The sequence below is a fragment of the Cryptomeria japonica genome, chromosome 3, assembly GCF_030272615.1.
Source record: "Cryptomeria japonica chromosome 3, Sugi_1.0, whole genome shotgun sequence".
Lineage (NCBI taxonomy): Eukaryota > Viridiplantae > Streptophyta > Pinopsida > Cupressales > Cupressaceae > Cryptomeria > Cryptomeria japonica.
This window is the reverse complement of record NC_081407.1, coordinates 520,149,975-520,167,215: the sequence shown is the minus strand read 5'-3', so window position 1 is coordinate 520,167,215 and position 17,241 is coordinate 520,149,975. Positions and strand designations below refer to the sequence as shown.

At 33.6% G+C, this 17,241-nt stretch overlaps 1 protein-coding gene across 2 annotated transcripts in view; it reads left to right on the top strand.

Annotated features, from left to right (window-relative positions):
- Window positions 1–6,101, top strand: part of LOC131060210 (ferric reduction oxidase 6) — a 157,865-nt gene extending 151,764 nt beyond the window's left edge. Inside the window, exon 9 of one of the 2 annotated variants that reach the window (XM_057993368.2) lies at window positions 5,655–6,101. In XM_057993368.2, coding sequence (XP_057849351.2) covers window positions 5,655–5,824 — 170 coding nt within the window. In that variant the 3' untranslated portion in view covers window positions 5,825–6,101. Of the gene's footprint in view, window positions 1–1,544; window positions 1,607–5,654 lie in introns of those variants that run through there. The other variant, XM_057993369.2, reaches the window with a different exon arrangement.
- The last annotated feature ends 11,140 nt before the right edge of the window (window positions 6,102–17,241 follow it).

Sequence of the window (17,241 nt, the reverse complement as noted above, 5' to 3'; positions counted from 1 at the left end):
CATGATGCTTTCAGAATGCAATTTCAGCCTTTTGGGAGCTCTCCAAACTTTTTGGAGAAGAATGTTATTTTCAGGCAGTCACCAAGTTGCTTCAGTTTATCTTCCTAAGTCCTCAATGACATATTGGTATGGTCGGAATTTCACATATGTTGCATTTTGATGCTTTTTGCAGCTTGGGTGATTTATTAAATTATTAAATAATTATAACTTAAGTTGTCCTAAGGAGGAAATATTAAAAAGGCAACTAAAGTTTAATTATTTATTTTTGAAGCATTTTAAATTGTGCCTACAAGGGGATGACTAGGCACACAGTGGACTTTTCTCTCTCAAAAGGATTATTATTTGTTTTGAAAAAAGAGTTTGTGGAGGAAAAAGATAAATTATTATTTTCCCTTCAGAATGTTATTAAAGAGGATGAGAGCTCTTTTGTGAGGTTAGTGATGTTATGATATTTGTTTCTACTTTAGAGAGAACCCTGTGTTCTTCTCCAGTTGTTTTAGAGGACAAAACCCCCCTAGTTGGTTTGGGTGGCTTCATACAAAGTTCACAACTGCGCCTGCAAGTGAATTTTTATTTTCAGTTGTTTTGGATTATGGCAAAAACAGGTTTTGAAGGGGCCCTGAAACCCTTTACAAAATGGATTCCAAAAGATTTAGAATCGAAGCATTATTTTCAGTTGTTGTTTAAGTTGGAGGTATTTGATTTTTTTGATGGGTTTGGTTTGCAAAGTGTTATTGATGTTGATTGTGTGAGTTATTTAGCCTTCCGGAAATTGTTTGAAGGAGCTCTAAGGGGACCATACCATATGAGCTTGCTAGTCGTACCTCTCATATAGGCCATACTACTTAAGTTCTTGTTTGGTGTGGATTTGATACAGTAAAATCTGTTGTTTATTACCCTTTTATGCTATTGCTTGCTGTCCGTACAAATATTGAGGGAGATCTTGTATCTCATTTATACTAGTCGTACTTGCTTGGAAGGGGCATGTGAAGGATTTGAAGTGAAGTGCTGCCATTTTCATCCTTATTTTTGGTTCTTTGGTGGCATCCAGCCTTGGAAAATGTAAACAATATATCTGTGGTTGAGGTTTTCTCAAGGGGACAAGCAACTTTGTGAATTTACGAGCTCAAAATGGTGTTTAACTTGCTTCTACAAAAGTCTAACAGATCTGCATAAAATTTATCAGTCCGGTAATGTGCATTTTGAGGCGTGCAATCAACATTTAAGGGACATTATACTTCGAGTTATATTTCATGTATAGGGTCCAGGATGTTTGAGATGGGTTTCAAATCTTTAGGAGTTACAATGTGAATTCTAGTTTTTGGAGGATTTCATAATTTTTCAGTTACCCAAATTTCAAGCATCAGCAGTTTTCAGTGTGGTCTTAGTGTGTGTTTACTTTTGATTGATAGTTTATCACTATAATTTAGTTCTGTCAGACCTGCACTAGGTTCCATAGCATTAATATGAGGTATTCTGCTATTGTTTCATTGTTAATCTGATTTATTCTTAGTATTTGGTTCACTTTGGGGTTGTTGTAGCAGATTTTATTCACGATCAGCATGTTATACCAGAACTCAACAGCAGTTAATCTTTCTATATGATGTTTGTAATGCATTTGATCTAATCATGTAATACTCTGAAAGGCAGTATCACCAGCGATCTCAACTTTACATCTTGTTGTAATTGCACTCACCACCAAACAAGTGGAAGTGACTGTTTTGTGATTGCACTCCGTTGAATTTGCATGAAGTGTATGTGCTTTGTAATTGCACTTCATTGAATCAGAGAGGTACGTGTGTTTAAGCGAGAAGTGCCTGTGCTTTGTAAATGCATTTCATTGAATAAGTGAGAAGTGCTTGTGCATTGTAATTGCACTCCGCTAAATAAACATGTAGTTCCTATGCTTATTGTAATTGCACACTTAGTTGAATAAGCACCAAATTGTTTTCCTTTCAGTTCTTTTATAGCACACTCCATTGAAGAAGTGAAATTCTGGCTGGCATTGTCACCAGGTGTGTTTCTTTCAAGTTGTTGCATTGTAGATAGTTGGAAGGTTCCTATACACTATGCTCTTAGCTTGCCCATCGTGGGAACTGGGTGATCAAAAAGTGATAAGGACATTGCATTGTAGCTTCAATTCAATTGATAAATTTCAGAAAAATTAGGTGTGGTTATTACAGATTATTTTTATTGGCTATTCTACAAACCACAAAACAGGTTTTAACATTTCAAAAGGGTTGACATTTTTTAAAAGCATTTGTTGTACCTTTATTCCTTAAGTGCTGTACCACTTTATCCTATAGAAGACTTAAGATTTCTGCTATTTTAGGACTGTCTGTATGACCAAACTTAAAACTAGGCTTGTATCACCAGGCTTGTAAGTCTGTAGCTTTGGTGTGATTTATAATTATTTAAAATATTCTATATACTAAGGGACACTTGCAGTATTTCTAGGATTTCAAATTTTGCCATAATATTTGGCAATTATTGAAGTACAATAGCATCTTGTATTTCATATTTATTTAAGTATTGCATAATCAGAAAATACACACACACATGCATGCGTGCACATGCACACGCGTGCGCACGCACACATAAATACATACACAGAAATGACAAAAATATATCAAAGAGGATCATTACAAAATAAAAGTCTTGAACCCCACTCATTGGTTCACAATGTATATTTACCTCTTTGATTCAAGTATATTAATTCTTTATTCTTAAAAAACTAATTACATTCGTGGAGTCTACAAGAACATAATTATCATGGATGTTTTAAAACTCTAAGGGAGATGACATCGTAGGGGTGCACCCTTTGTTGTCAAGTTGGTTCTGCTCATTTTGAGCCATGCCAATGAACTATTTTTTTAATTGTAGGACTAATAGCATCTGTCAAGCTACATCTTTCATTTCAGGCATTTATATAAAATGGAAGGTCTGTTTTTATAACATCTGAGTAGATTTAGTACAAACAAAAAAAAAGTTGTCAACTTGCACATGAAATCATGTCTATTAAATATGTGAACTATTTTATTATGTGACTTGTTCTAGCCAGTTCATTTTATTTAAATACTTGTGTTGAAAGTTACATCTAATAGTCTTTAATTTCAGAAAATAAAAGGTCCTTTAAATTCCATGTACTCTCACACGTATTGGATCCCACTCAACTATTGGTTCTCTTCTCATATATAGATTAATCAACATATCAACTTTTGTTGTGTACTATGGCATGTAATAGCTGTTCTCTCTACAACAATTTTCTTGTCAAGATTAATTTCAGCAGTTTGATATCATGGTGAAACACACATTTCTTACCTATGGATTTCTATATTATTATGGTAATAATTAATGCTGATCATTTAATAGAGTGAAGAAATGATGCATTCAAGAGAAAATATCTCCCTGTTGATGCTTTATAATTTTTAATACAGGCTCTCTCATTCTTTTGGAAGGGTTTAACTTTACATAGAATGAAAACTGAAAACTAGAACACAAGTACTCGAAACATTCATGCTGTAATAGCCCTACTGCCACTCCACTGCAGGGTTTCCATCCCTTCATTTGATTGAAGAGGGTACTTATTTTCTTGGCTTAAGAGGGATTTCCTCCACTTCTTATTCTTCTTGGATTGTGTGTTTGAAATAAGAAAAGAAATATTTATTTGTATTATTATGCTGTCAACCCTTGCGTTGAGCCTTTGACTAAGGGGCCCTATTTCTCGAGGTTTAAAAAAATACATATTTTGCATTGTCATTATGTTCTCATTTTCTTTCTTGGAGACTATCTTGGACCATAGCACTTTGTATTGCCTGTGATCTTGTACATGAGGGGGACATATCTATTTCAAATTGTAAAATCAAAGGAAAGAGAACTTTAGTTTTGACTTTACTATGAAGTTTTCGTTTTTTTTTTCCGATGAATTCTTTCTCTAACAGAAATTGAGGGCTCTGAATGCAATGATTTCCAGTTTTAGAGTCATAAATCTTGGAGACATGAGTAATGATATATTGATATTTGTTACAATTGTTAATGGAAAATAGCAAGAATCTGTTTCTGAATATGTATTGGGATATAACACGAGGCATCTCCTTCCATGGAAAGTGATTCCACATAGCCCATAGTGAACCATTTTTTCTGTCTATAATAGATTACTTAAATACTTCACTATTGATACCAGATGACACATGAAACCACTCACTGCGGAAAGTTCCTCAAAAACAAAATGACCAAATTTTTAAATTGATACAGTAGAATTATGACATGTAATGCATTGTGGTGCTTTGTTTAATAAAATAAATGTTCTATTTCATATCCAGAGGGTGCATTACTACGACATTTTGCTTTGTGAACAATAAATGTTTATTTCATATGTAATTTTTATTTCTATCACCAAACTAAATGATTTGCTTCATAAAATAAATGTATATTCATTACCAAAATATGCAGTCCAAACAAGCTATTTGGTGTGCAAAAATGTATTAACAGACAGGGCTACGTACAAGGTGTTTGGATCATCTCTTCAAACTAAGGTGGGGTATTTTATAGGCAAAATAATCACCCCACGTTAATTTGAGACAAAATGTCATACAACAATTGCTGGAAACTCTCAAAAGCTTTTCCCCTTCCAATATGTATTTTAGATTGTTGTAGGATTTCTATTCAAATCATTTGATAGATGTTCTATTATATTATACATATATTTTTTCATCCTTCATCTAAGCTCATATGACAACTTGATCCAAATTGTGTTTAATGTTCTAGTACCAAGCAAACCTTTCTGATTGGTAACTTTTTGCCAAAGAGTGTGATTATTGTAATAAGGTGGTGTCGTCAAGTCGCGGAGACCATCTTTCCAATGGAAGGTGTATATGCCCCATGCCCATGCTTTAAGTTTGATCATAGAAAACCCAATAACTTCAGGGTAGGTTCTAACCTTGTGTCCACTCAATAAGTGTAGTGTAAACCCTCAAGCCTCACCAGTTTAAAATAAAAAATGATTTTTTGTTTTCAATTCTCCTTTCAACCTTTTAAGTACAGCCCACAGGGCCGAAATTCAAAAGATTTTCTTGAGACCCTGCTTTGCATTTTTTCCCGTTGGGTGCTTGTGTTTCTCAAGTAGATTGGATCAATGAGTCATTTCTTACTTCTCATATTTTGCCTTTCTTGGCTACTTTTTGTATTACTTGGCTGTTTCAGAACCAATTGATGCTGTTGTAGGGCTGCCTCGGGCTTAAAAATTCGTAGATGTATGTATGCGTGTGGTCATTGCAGGACTGTTTCATATGCACCACCTCTCCTAAGTCTGTTTTTCATCAAGTTTCAGCTGCCATTTTGTTTTCTATTTATACAAACATAGCCATAGGAGGGATTATCTATGTGGAACTAAAAATCAATCAGAGATAATTGTTGCTCTGCCTGCTTTAAACATAACGGATGTTGTATAGCAAATTCAAATTATTCATTATGTCATAAAATCCAGTTGTAGAACAACAAAAAAATTGATAAAAAGCAAAACTGTATCTAAATTTTGCAACAGTTGAGAAAAAACATTTATTTCTGATTAATCATTATTAAGATATAATTTGAAATTGCAAGGAATTACTGATCTCCTGAAAGCTCTAATTATATTTCATGCTCTTTTAATGCAGAAATATTTGGAAAAGTTTCAGAGCAGTGGAAAAATGTAGATGTTGGTGTTATGGTATGTGGACCACAAAGTTTGGAAGCAAGTGTGGCAAAGGAATGCAGATCATATAACTTGAAAAACTCTGAAAATAGAGTTGTGTTTCATTTCAACAGTCATAGCTTTGATCTTTAACTAAGAGCGTTATCATTTCTTGTGTTTTATACCTCTATTATCGTTGTCTAATATCTATATTGTATTTCTACCCATAGACTTATTTCCTAGGGCACTGTTCCAAACTCAATTTCATAGTTCTATTTATGCCAAATAGTTCTATTAGGCATTCAATTCTAAAAAATCAAATTGCTTGGATGTTATCTAAGAACTTCACTCTCTATTGTAAGGATATCAGCGATAATAAAATATGGACATAATAAATGTGCATATTAGAATATATTTCTCATTTTGTTCATCTCAGCAAATTCTCATTACTGGGGCTGTATGTCAAGGAAATACTTAAAAGAAAAAAATATGCATGCTTGAAATCCTCATTGTTGCAATATATTTAATATAAACATAGGAGAGTTGGCAATAGGTGTGGAATAGATGATCTGCTTTAGGAGAAATTGATGTGCACCTTTATTTTAAGTAATTTTTTGTTTGTCTTGAATCTCCACAAGACATGGGAATCAATGATTAAATTTGAAGGCCTCTCCTTTTTCCAAAGGGTAGATTTTTAACATAACCCATCTAGAGTAGTCTTCTAGGCTAGGTTTTCAACAGTGCACGTGGATGGAAAGATGGCTTGTAAATAAAGATGAACATGCTTTAATAGGAGCGAACCTCATGGTTAAAGTGAACATACAAAAGTCTTTCATATTAAGATACAAATTCAGAAAACAAGTTTTTTGTGCAAAGAAAGATTGATTTCCAAGGAGTTGACAAACAGACAGTCAGTTCTAAATTATCATTCTTATTTTTTTTTCATGTATTGGAACTAGTTTATTAAGTTTGTATCTTACAAATGAGTACCAAAAAATACAAATACATGGTTACAGATCAGCTCCAAAGAGCATAGAACCATAAAACATCAAAGCATATCACCTAGGTTTAGTTCCAGCCTCAAAGGAGCACTGGTCACTAAAAGTATTGATAAGAAAAGAAGCATTAAACAGTATTTAGCTATGTAAAATAAATATTTCATTCATGGATGGACAGCATCAAACGTTTAATTTTCGTCTAGGATGAGAAAACCCTCTTGCTCATTATTAGTACCAAGATCAACAAACAAAACAGGACTCCTAGGATTTTGTCGCATCAGAAGCACCAGGACTATCATCACTAGTAACATTTCACTTCATCTCAAAAACTTAAAAGTCCCTAAGGCAGCAATTATAGGTCCCTTAATATCCTTGCCGATTATGTATCTTATTCTACATCCAAAATTTCAATAGATCCACAACAAACATCAGCTCTAAAAAGGCACTTGCAGCTTGTGGACCCTACTTTAGCAACACTAGGAAAGCTATCAACCAACATCTAGATTTCATTGTCTTCTTTTAATCATATCATAAACCTCCTAAACTACTTTGATGGCCTCATCTTGCACATTTCTAGGAATAGGAGTTGCCATTTTATGACATCCGTGGTCCATTAGTGAGAACCGATCAAAGATATGTTCCATGGACTAGCTGCCCTATTTGATCAAGGATGTTAAGTGTTGTCTTGTCGGGAGGTAGGTTCCAAGTCTTTTCCTTCATGACCCCAGAATCTCGGAACCCCCAGGGTCCAAGTCTTTCCTTCATGACCCCAAAATCTCAAAACCCCTAGGTTCCTTACTCCTCTCCCCTTGCGGTAGGACTCGACATCGGATTTCCAACAACTTGCGACACTTTTAGATGATGTGATCAACACTCAAAGTTCTTAATGCTCCATCAACCCTTACGACTTGTTTACTTTCATTCATGGAGCTACAGGGGCACATTTAATGCTTTTTGTAGGATTGCCATAAAGTGGAGTCCAGGACCATGCTTATTTATGGTTACTTGATGGCCCTCATGTTAGGTCTGTGTGCTCTGACTTTAGAATGTCAGACAATCCACCTTCAAGAAATACTTTTCTTCTTGGGATTGCCTTAGTAGGGTATGGCTAAGTTGCTTGCATGCACACCATGTCAGGTTTGTACACTTCCTTGTCTTCCCTGATTGACATTCCTCTGTGCATGCCAAGGTCAAGGCTTATTCTCTTTGACCATTGGTTTCTCTTCTACGACCAATTTGTTATATAGAAGCTATTAAGCCTCATTGTAAAGAATTATCTTCCTATTGGCTTGAACTACTTTTTGCTCTTTCACTTCTCTTGAAGATTTGTATATTTTCTTGCATTTTTGCAATTGTAAGTTTGACCATTGGCCTAAAAATGAATTGAAATCATCATTCTCGTCTCTTCAATTTATGCATGTTGTGTGTGTTTCCTTACCTTCATTATAAGTGTATGTTTTGTGGCTTTCTCTTACGTATATGTTGTGCTAACTTGTTTCTGAGTGTGACTTGTGAGAAACCTTTTAACTTGTTTTTGAGTGTGACTTGTGAGAAACCTTTTCCCTTTTAACATTCAACAAATTCTAACCTCCATACATGTGTTTGGGGTCATTCATGCAACTGGAATTTGTGCATCTCCAGGGTATTTCGATTGATTCTTTGTGTCATTTCGGGGTGGGAGAGGAACATCTCTTATCTTGGTGCATCACCCCCTTTCATTTTAGCATATACTCCAAGTTCCTTTTTCCTCTGCAAGTTTTTAGGATAGGTTTAGAAGTAGATTTGGAGTGTTGAGTTGGTTCAACACCTGCACTAGGATTAAGAAGGAAGTCGATCTTCTTCGGAGATTGAACCCCTTTGTGCAAGATCTCACACTTCGGGGTTGTTTCCATGTTTCTCGAGGTTGTTGAGTTGATAGCTCAACAAGGGTGCAAACTTTTGTGACAACAAGATCTACAAAGATTTGTTGTTAAAAATGCTCATTACACATCACATTCCAATCGTGCTCAACTTTCTTAAGTAGGTCATCATCCTTGTAAAGTTGATTCTACTATACAATAAAGGACGCTTTGGGAAAACTACTTATATTGACCTAATAGTAATGTCACATAGAAGGATCCTATATTAAGGAACTTAGCATCTTCTCGAGGAACTTCAACTAGATTTCCAGCTAAAAAAACAATTTAAATGGTGACCTCACTAAAGAATCTAGTTAAGTAACCTATTCTTCTCTTGAAAATTTCCATAAATCCTTCCCTTTCATAAAATCCAAATGATAGGCCAAAATCCTCAATTTTTTGTAGACATGCTTATCATAGCTTAACATGTAAGACAAGGTATCAAACCGAGAAGTTTTAATTTTCTATAAAAACTTAACACGGGCAAATAAGATACTTTTCAAGCGATCTTAGTAAATGGACACCCAAATACCATTTGAATATATTCAACATGAACACGCGCAAAGCAAAGGTAAACCAATATTAGTTCAAGTAGACCTCACAAGAAGATTTTTGATGCAAAACAAGACTCGTTGGTTCAAAGCAAACACAACAAATAATTTCTATTTTATTAACTTGCCTCTTTAAATAATCAAGTGTAAATCTTGTATTATAAATAGAAATACTAATAAAAGAAAATAAAAAAATATGCGAGAGAAAGCAATTGATTACAATTTATTTGGATGTAGTTTCAAGGTATTTAGCCTTCTAACTTTAACCCAAGTTTCAATGTCCAAGTTCAACATAATGTATGAGGGTAGCCACTCAAAAGAAACTTGCAAAATTAAGCATGTTTACCTTTTAAGTAGAACGAAAAAAAAGTATGCTTAGATCCCTCCAAAGCATTATATATTCATCAGAGAAGACATCACAAGAAATTTTAAGCCCTTTGACAAAACATACTCAAAACAAAGTAGCTAGGGGTTTATTATTATAAACAAGATTCCTCTTTCAACAACAATAAACGCAAGGATATGCATCATGTCCCACAAAAACATATTAAATTGATTTGTGTCCTTAAAACTTAACAATAAAATGCTATAACTTATAAGCATAGCAAAAAAATGTGTCAAACAAGAGATAAGTTGGATATAATTTTGTCCAAACCTTCTTACACTTGGGGGTACTATTTATGATACTGTTTAATAAGCACTTTTCAAGGTTCACTACCATAAAAAGATCTCATGATTAAATTATTTACAGGGGGAATGCCATTGATCTATAAACTAGAATGGAGATTTCACTTCATAGTTCAAAAAGTCATTGCTCACTAAAGCTCAATAGGACCAATAATGATTCAAACTTGACAACTTATTAAAGAGATAGAATATGCAAAAGCATTGATAACCCACATTTAGTGTGAGATGGATGTAGAAATCCGTATTAAAAAAATTTTAAAAAATCAAACTAGAAAAATAAGGACAACTTTAATAATGAGAGAAACAAACAAAGATTGCAACATAAGAACTTCTCTACATAAATGCATTAATTAAAAGTGCATAATCACATGAATGGGATGCAAGGTGAGTTAAGACATAAATAAAATAGGGGGAAGACAAATACAACTTATGAAAATCAAACTTCAACTATCTAAAAATAGACAAGAGTTGCATTATTGGAAGATGTAATCTACTTCATAATGATCTGCTTGTAACAATCTAAGAAAACTAAACAACCATGTAGGAAATTACATAATGTAATCTTCAAGGAAAAAATAACCTACACTAAAACCCTCTTTTAAGTGTAGCTTAAGTAGGAAAAAATGTGGATCTTGTCAAACAAACCTTAAAGAGGTACATGTGTACGTAGAAATCTCCCTAAAGGAAAAAAGGCCCTTGTTTGTTACCTCCCCACAGGATAAGATAAGCTACATTGTTGCACCTCCTCTACCACCTTTGTCCTATATGCCCCCTCTTTCTTGCCCCCCCACACCTCTTTCTAAGTAAAGAGAGATAAGCTACATTGTACCTCACCCTCTTCCCTCAAACTCCATCGTGCACTCCTGCTTCCCCTTCCATTCCCCAAAATTAAAGAAGAGAAAAACCTCCCAACATTGAAAAAGATAAAAAGGACTAGCTAGTTGCCTTCCTTTCCTTGCCCCAAAGAAGTAGCCTTGCACACCCCTAGCAAATCTCATAAATGAAGAAATTTACTTTATATATAAAGTGTGTGGAGAAGATGTTGACAATATGGTTAGAAGTTAGGCAATATTTGATGTCAGTGACCAATATGTGGATAGGCTCCTAGAATAGTGCATGTGAACCTCTATATGCTTGGCCTATTAATGGTGGGCCAATTTTTTTCAAATCTAAATAGCACTCTAACTAATATAGAAAATGATAGATGACCATTTGAATTGGATACTAGAATTGGTGAGAATATGTTAATTTTCTTAGTAGTTGTATTTGTAACCCCTTGATACTTGGCCTTAGTGGAAGATAAAACAATACCAAGTTGCTTCTTTCTCAATCAACATATAGGATCCAAACCAAGTAAGAATCTATATACTAAAATGAATTTGTGATCTTAAGAACCATTTTCTCAATTTGAATTAACATATGCAACCAATACATTATTAATACATGTTACATAATGCATCTCACAGTTGTGAGTTCCATGTGTGTAATGAAGAATATGTGTGGCTACCTTATAGTGTAGCTCAAGGGTTTCTTGCATAAACTAAGAGACCACACAAACAAATTATGAAATGTTAGGCCATGTATGAATTAGGTAAATGAGGTTGCAAATAAATTGGTGGTACAAAATAAATTCAATTAATGGTGAAGAACATTGTGTCTCAAGTATGATTATAGAAAGGAGAGATGGAGTAGACTTGTAATTAGTCATGTATAACTTCAAGAGAAAAACAAGTACAAACTTAGATTGTAATAGTAATCCCAAAATAAGACTAAGATATCTCATTCCCAAGAAAATAATGTCACAAACCTAAGTTGGTCATAGAAAACCTTCATTAAAAGAATTTATTGTACAAATTAATGCAACTCTCACAAATGAAGAAAATTTACCAATAATCAACAATCCAATATTATCATGCCTTAAAATTAATTTATTAAACTAGATAGCTATGTTTATTCATAATACAATTGATAGTGGTTATTTTCAAGCCCCGATTCTTACTTCCTTTCTAATGCTCAATCTTGGATGGGGATATACTTGTCTAGGGCACGATGACACCACCTCCATAACTGGGCCCAAGATTTAGGAACATCTGTCCAGACAACCCTTGGGGAACACCTAATTTGGGATGGATTTACTCAACCTCTCCCTAACAACACCACACCCCTCCTTATGGGGGGTAATAGAAAGGATTAAGTAATTGGGATGTGAGTACACTAACTTCTAATTGGGATGTGAGTACACTAACTTCTAATGTATTATGAATAAATATGTAATTAAGTATGACTGTCAAACATATTGCAGTCTATATTAATATTACTATTAAATTTTTCATATGAACATTATCGAGCTTCATATATTAAGCACATCCCCATCCATACCACCAAGAACAAGGATGTTACTACCTGTAACTTAATAACAATTCTGATTTGATTTGATTTGATCGATGGTGACATCATTGGATGCTTTTGATTCATTTCCTTTATATCTCTCAATGTGAGCTAGAGGTCGCATTTCATCATATATGCCCTTTGGCAAGAGACACACCCTTTCACCATTAGCATCCTTTGAAAGAGTGCAACTCTTCATTATTCTTGTCCTTTGAAAGGGACAAAACCTTTCACAATTAGATCTACACTTCTTATTTAAATCAAATTTGCACTTTTGATTTCAAAATTATCCCCCCTTAAAGCAGTTCCCATCTCCCCTTTATACCTCATATTTGGGGGAGTCACAACTTATCATTTCATGCCTTTTCACCATTCATTAACTTCAATCAAATTTTAATTATATTTAGTTATATTCTTGTATATTTTAATTTAATTTTAATTTCTCTTTTGTATTTTGATTTTGTTATTATTATTTATTAAATTATATTTCAAAGTGAAGACATTACAATCCGTCCCACCTAAGATTGCTTGTCCTCAAGCCATGACCATAAAGTGTTCAAAATGTTCTCCATCACCTTATTCTTCTCTTGAAATACCTTTTATAAAAACTTTAGTTTACTTTATATTTCCTTGAATCTTTTTTCTTTAATGTTTTCACAGTAATTACATTTCATATACTCTTGATGATTCTTCTTTTATATCAATATTACACTACGTCAATAAAGTTGTAGTCTTTTGCTTATCAAAGGCTTTTGGTATATAAGACTTTTATCTTTTAACTCACATCATACTAATTATTTATTTCTTCACAAGTTTGCAATGATCTTCATAGAATCCCCCCTTTGAGACTGATGTATGAGTTGTATCTGACTTCTTTTCATTTACATGCTCCCACACCTTTCTTCTTCATTTTCAATCCATATGTGTGTGTGTGTGTGTCCACACACACACACACACACACACACACATATATGTATATGTATGTATATACATGTATACATGTACAAATGTACATATATATATATATGTATCTATGTATATGTATATATACATATATATGTATGCATATATGTATATGTATCTATGTATGCATGTATATATGTATGTATGTATGTATGTATATATGTATATGTATCTATGTATGTATGTATACATACATACATGGATACATACATACGTGGATACATACATACATATGTATATATACATATATACATACATACACACACACACATATATATACATACATACATAGATATATATGTATATATATGTATATGTATATGTATACATGTATACATGATGTGATGTGTATGTATATGTACACATACATATATATACATGTATATATGTATACATGTTACACATCATGTATACACATATATATATGTGTGTATACACACACACACATATACATATATATATGTGTATATGTATACATGTATACATGTATATATATACACATACATATTTATACATATACATGTATATATGTGTGTGTGTGTGTATATATATATATACACATGTATGTATGTATATGTATACATATATACATGTATATGTGTATATATATGTGTGTGTATATATATTAATGTGTGTGTATATATGTGTGTGTGTGTGTATGTATGTATGTATGTATACATACATACATACATATACATACATACATATATATACATACATATATATACATATACATATATATACATACACACACATACATATATATATATACATATACATACATACATATACATATACATACATATACATATACATATATATACATATACATATATATACATATATATATATATGTTTATGTATATGTATGTATATATATGTATGTATATATGTATGTGTATGTATGTATATATATGTGGATGCATATATATGTATGTGTGTATATATATATACATATACATATATACACACATGTATACACATACATACATACATACATATACAAACACACACACACATACATATACATATACATATATTCCAAGATAAGCATTTTTCTTCTATAAAAAGATACGTCTTTTCACATCTAATAGATATGTCCAAACTGGCGACACTCCTTCAAGAATAAATTATTTCTTTTTATAATTATCATAAATTGCACCTCTTATACATATTGATGGCACGCCTTGCTGATCACAAAATCAAATAAGCACACACAGGTTATGCCAAGCAAATGACAAGGACAACAATGATATTAATCTTAAGAGTAAAACAAAGAACCAATTAAAATCAATAATTTGCTCCATTTATGACAGAAGAAAGATAGACAAAGCATAATAAACCAATAACTTTTCTCTTACACAATGTGCCTAAACAAATTAAGAGTTATTCAACCCCTCAAAGGTGTCAGTTTGTTTGCAATAAAAACATAAACATTAAACCTTCAACAACCTGCTACAACCTTCTTCCCTAACTGGCCAATTGACCATTCATGCCAATTAGATTACTCTATGCTTTGACTAGTTCTTGTCATCATGACCAACCCCGATGCACTGGAAATCACCCTTCAAATAGGTGGGTAGTTAGTTCTCGACATAGTTGGCGGTTGTTCCACAACGACTAATTACTCCCAATGCCCATTTAAAATAGTCCATTCGCTGCACATTGCCTTCATGTGGTTGACGTGGTAGGTAGTCAGAAAAAACAAAAGAACTCGCAACAAGAACTCAAGAGAGACGAGGCTTATGGTGACAAAACACATAAAAAATCCCTTTATTCCATACTTACATGCGGAAACAACTAGAGAAAAAACAAAAACACCAAAAATTGAAAGAAGAAACACAAAATAAGGAAAGGGGAGAAGATGCCCCTACATCAAACTCCCCATGCAGAGAAAGAATCACGATCTCTTGCTCATGGGATCTACAACAATATGACCCAACTTAGTAATCTCTACCTCAGTGAGCCAAGAAGAGTCCTCCACTTAACCAAATATTTGAAAAATTCTTTGCCCTGGGTCTTCAATAATTGTTTAGAAAGAATGCATTCTAAATCTGATAGAGTGTAAGAATTTCCTTGTTGTTCCAGATTGAACGGTATCTTTTTCTCAACTACATCTTCTTGTCCCTCACCCTTATATGGATAAAAAATTGCCACATTGAAAATAGGAGAGATGCCCAAATCTGAAGGCACAACTATTTCCTATGCAATGACAAAGAATTTTCTGAGAACTTTACAAGGACCCACTTTCTTCATTTGGAGTTTATTATAAACACTAGCAGGAAACCTCTCTTTTCTAAGATGGGCCAAGACAAGGTCACCAGCTAAAAATGAAGTTCCCTCCATTTCTTGTCAGCATGTTGTTTATAGTTGTTGATTACTAGATTCAGTATTCATATTGACCTCTTCATGGAGATCATGTATGAGTTTAGCAAACTCTTTAGCTATTGCACTATGCCTTTCCATACTACCAAGATCTCTCAACTCAAACAACTCCCTTGGATGCATGCCATATACCACGTAGAAGGGACTGAATCTAGTACTTTGATTAGGAGAATCATTAGAGGCAAACTCAGCGTGAGCCAAAGCTAAATCCTAAGTGCTTGGTGTCTTTCCAACAATACATCTCAACATGTTACCAAGACTTCTATTTGACCATCCATTTGGGGGTGGTATGAAGAACTAAAACTTAAAATTTGTGCCCAATTTCTTCTGTAGGGTCCTCCAAAAATGACCCACAAACTTAGTATTCCTGTTAGAGACAATTTACTTTTTGGAATTCCATGTAACCACACTACTTCCTTGAAGAACAAATTTGCAATGTTAGTGGAATCACTAGTTTTCTTACAAGGTATGAAATGCACCATTTTGAAAAATCTATCTACCACAACAAAATTAGAATCATTGCCCCTTTGTGTACGAGGCAAACCCAATACAAATTCCATGCTCGCTAAGTCCCAAGGTCAAGTTGGAGACGGTAGTGGCTGATATAGCCCAACATTTTGGCTTCTCCCTTTGGCATGTTGAAAAATGTTACATCTTTCCACATATCTTCTCACATCCTCTTGCATCTTTGGCCAATAATAATGAGTAGTCAATTGCAAATAAGTCTTTTCCTATCCAAAGTGATCAGCAAGACTACCACAATAATTTTCCTTCAACAAATTATCTCTCATTGATCCTTTAGGAATACATAACTTATTCCCCTTGAACAAAAAACCTTCTTGAATCATGAAGTCCACCCATGGCTCTCTATTCTTGGCAATTAGATCATTGCAAGCTTCAAATGCCTCTTTAAAATCAACATCCTTTGCATACAATTCTTTCAAACTTTCAAAACCCACATTGTTAGCTTGTATTTCACAAAGCAACAAATTCTTCCTACTTAAAGCATCACCAATTTTATTCATTTGACCACTTTTATGTTTCAAAACAGAGTTAAATATTTGGAGATACTCAACCCACTTGGCATGTCTTTGATTCAACTTATGTTGCCTATTTATAAATTGTAGAGCATTATTATTTGTATACACAATTAATTCTTTTGGAAGCAAATAATGTCTCAATTTCTTTAAGGACTGAACCAAAGCATTAAATTCCAAATCATAAGAAGAATACTTCCTTTTGGCCTCGTTTAGTTTCTCACTCAAGTATGCTACTTGTTTACCTTCTTGACTTAGGACTGCCCCAATAGCCAACCCACTAGCATCACACTCCACTTGAAACAATTTGTCAAAATCCTGCAAAGAAAGAATGGTTTGCTCACTTACCTTTTTTTAAGAAATTTAAAACTTTCTTTAGCTTTTTTAGTCTCGTTGGTTCCCAAATGGGTTTACACTACAAGAAAGCAAAAACCAAGTTAATTCTTCAAATTTCTATGGAGAAGACAACTCCAACTATTAAAATCCTAAATAACTTGGACCAACTGAAAAAGATTCTGCAAATCCTTCTACGATTTGCTCTCTACATAACCTGAGAGGGTGATCCCTTTAGTGAATTTTATGATCTCTACAACACACTCAAAGATTCACTAAAACAAGGCAGATGATCTCATATACGAGCTCAACGACGGGGAGAATGCTCAA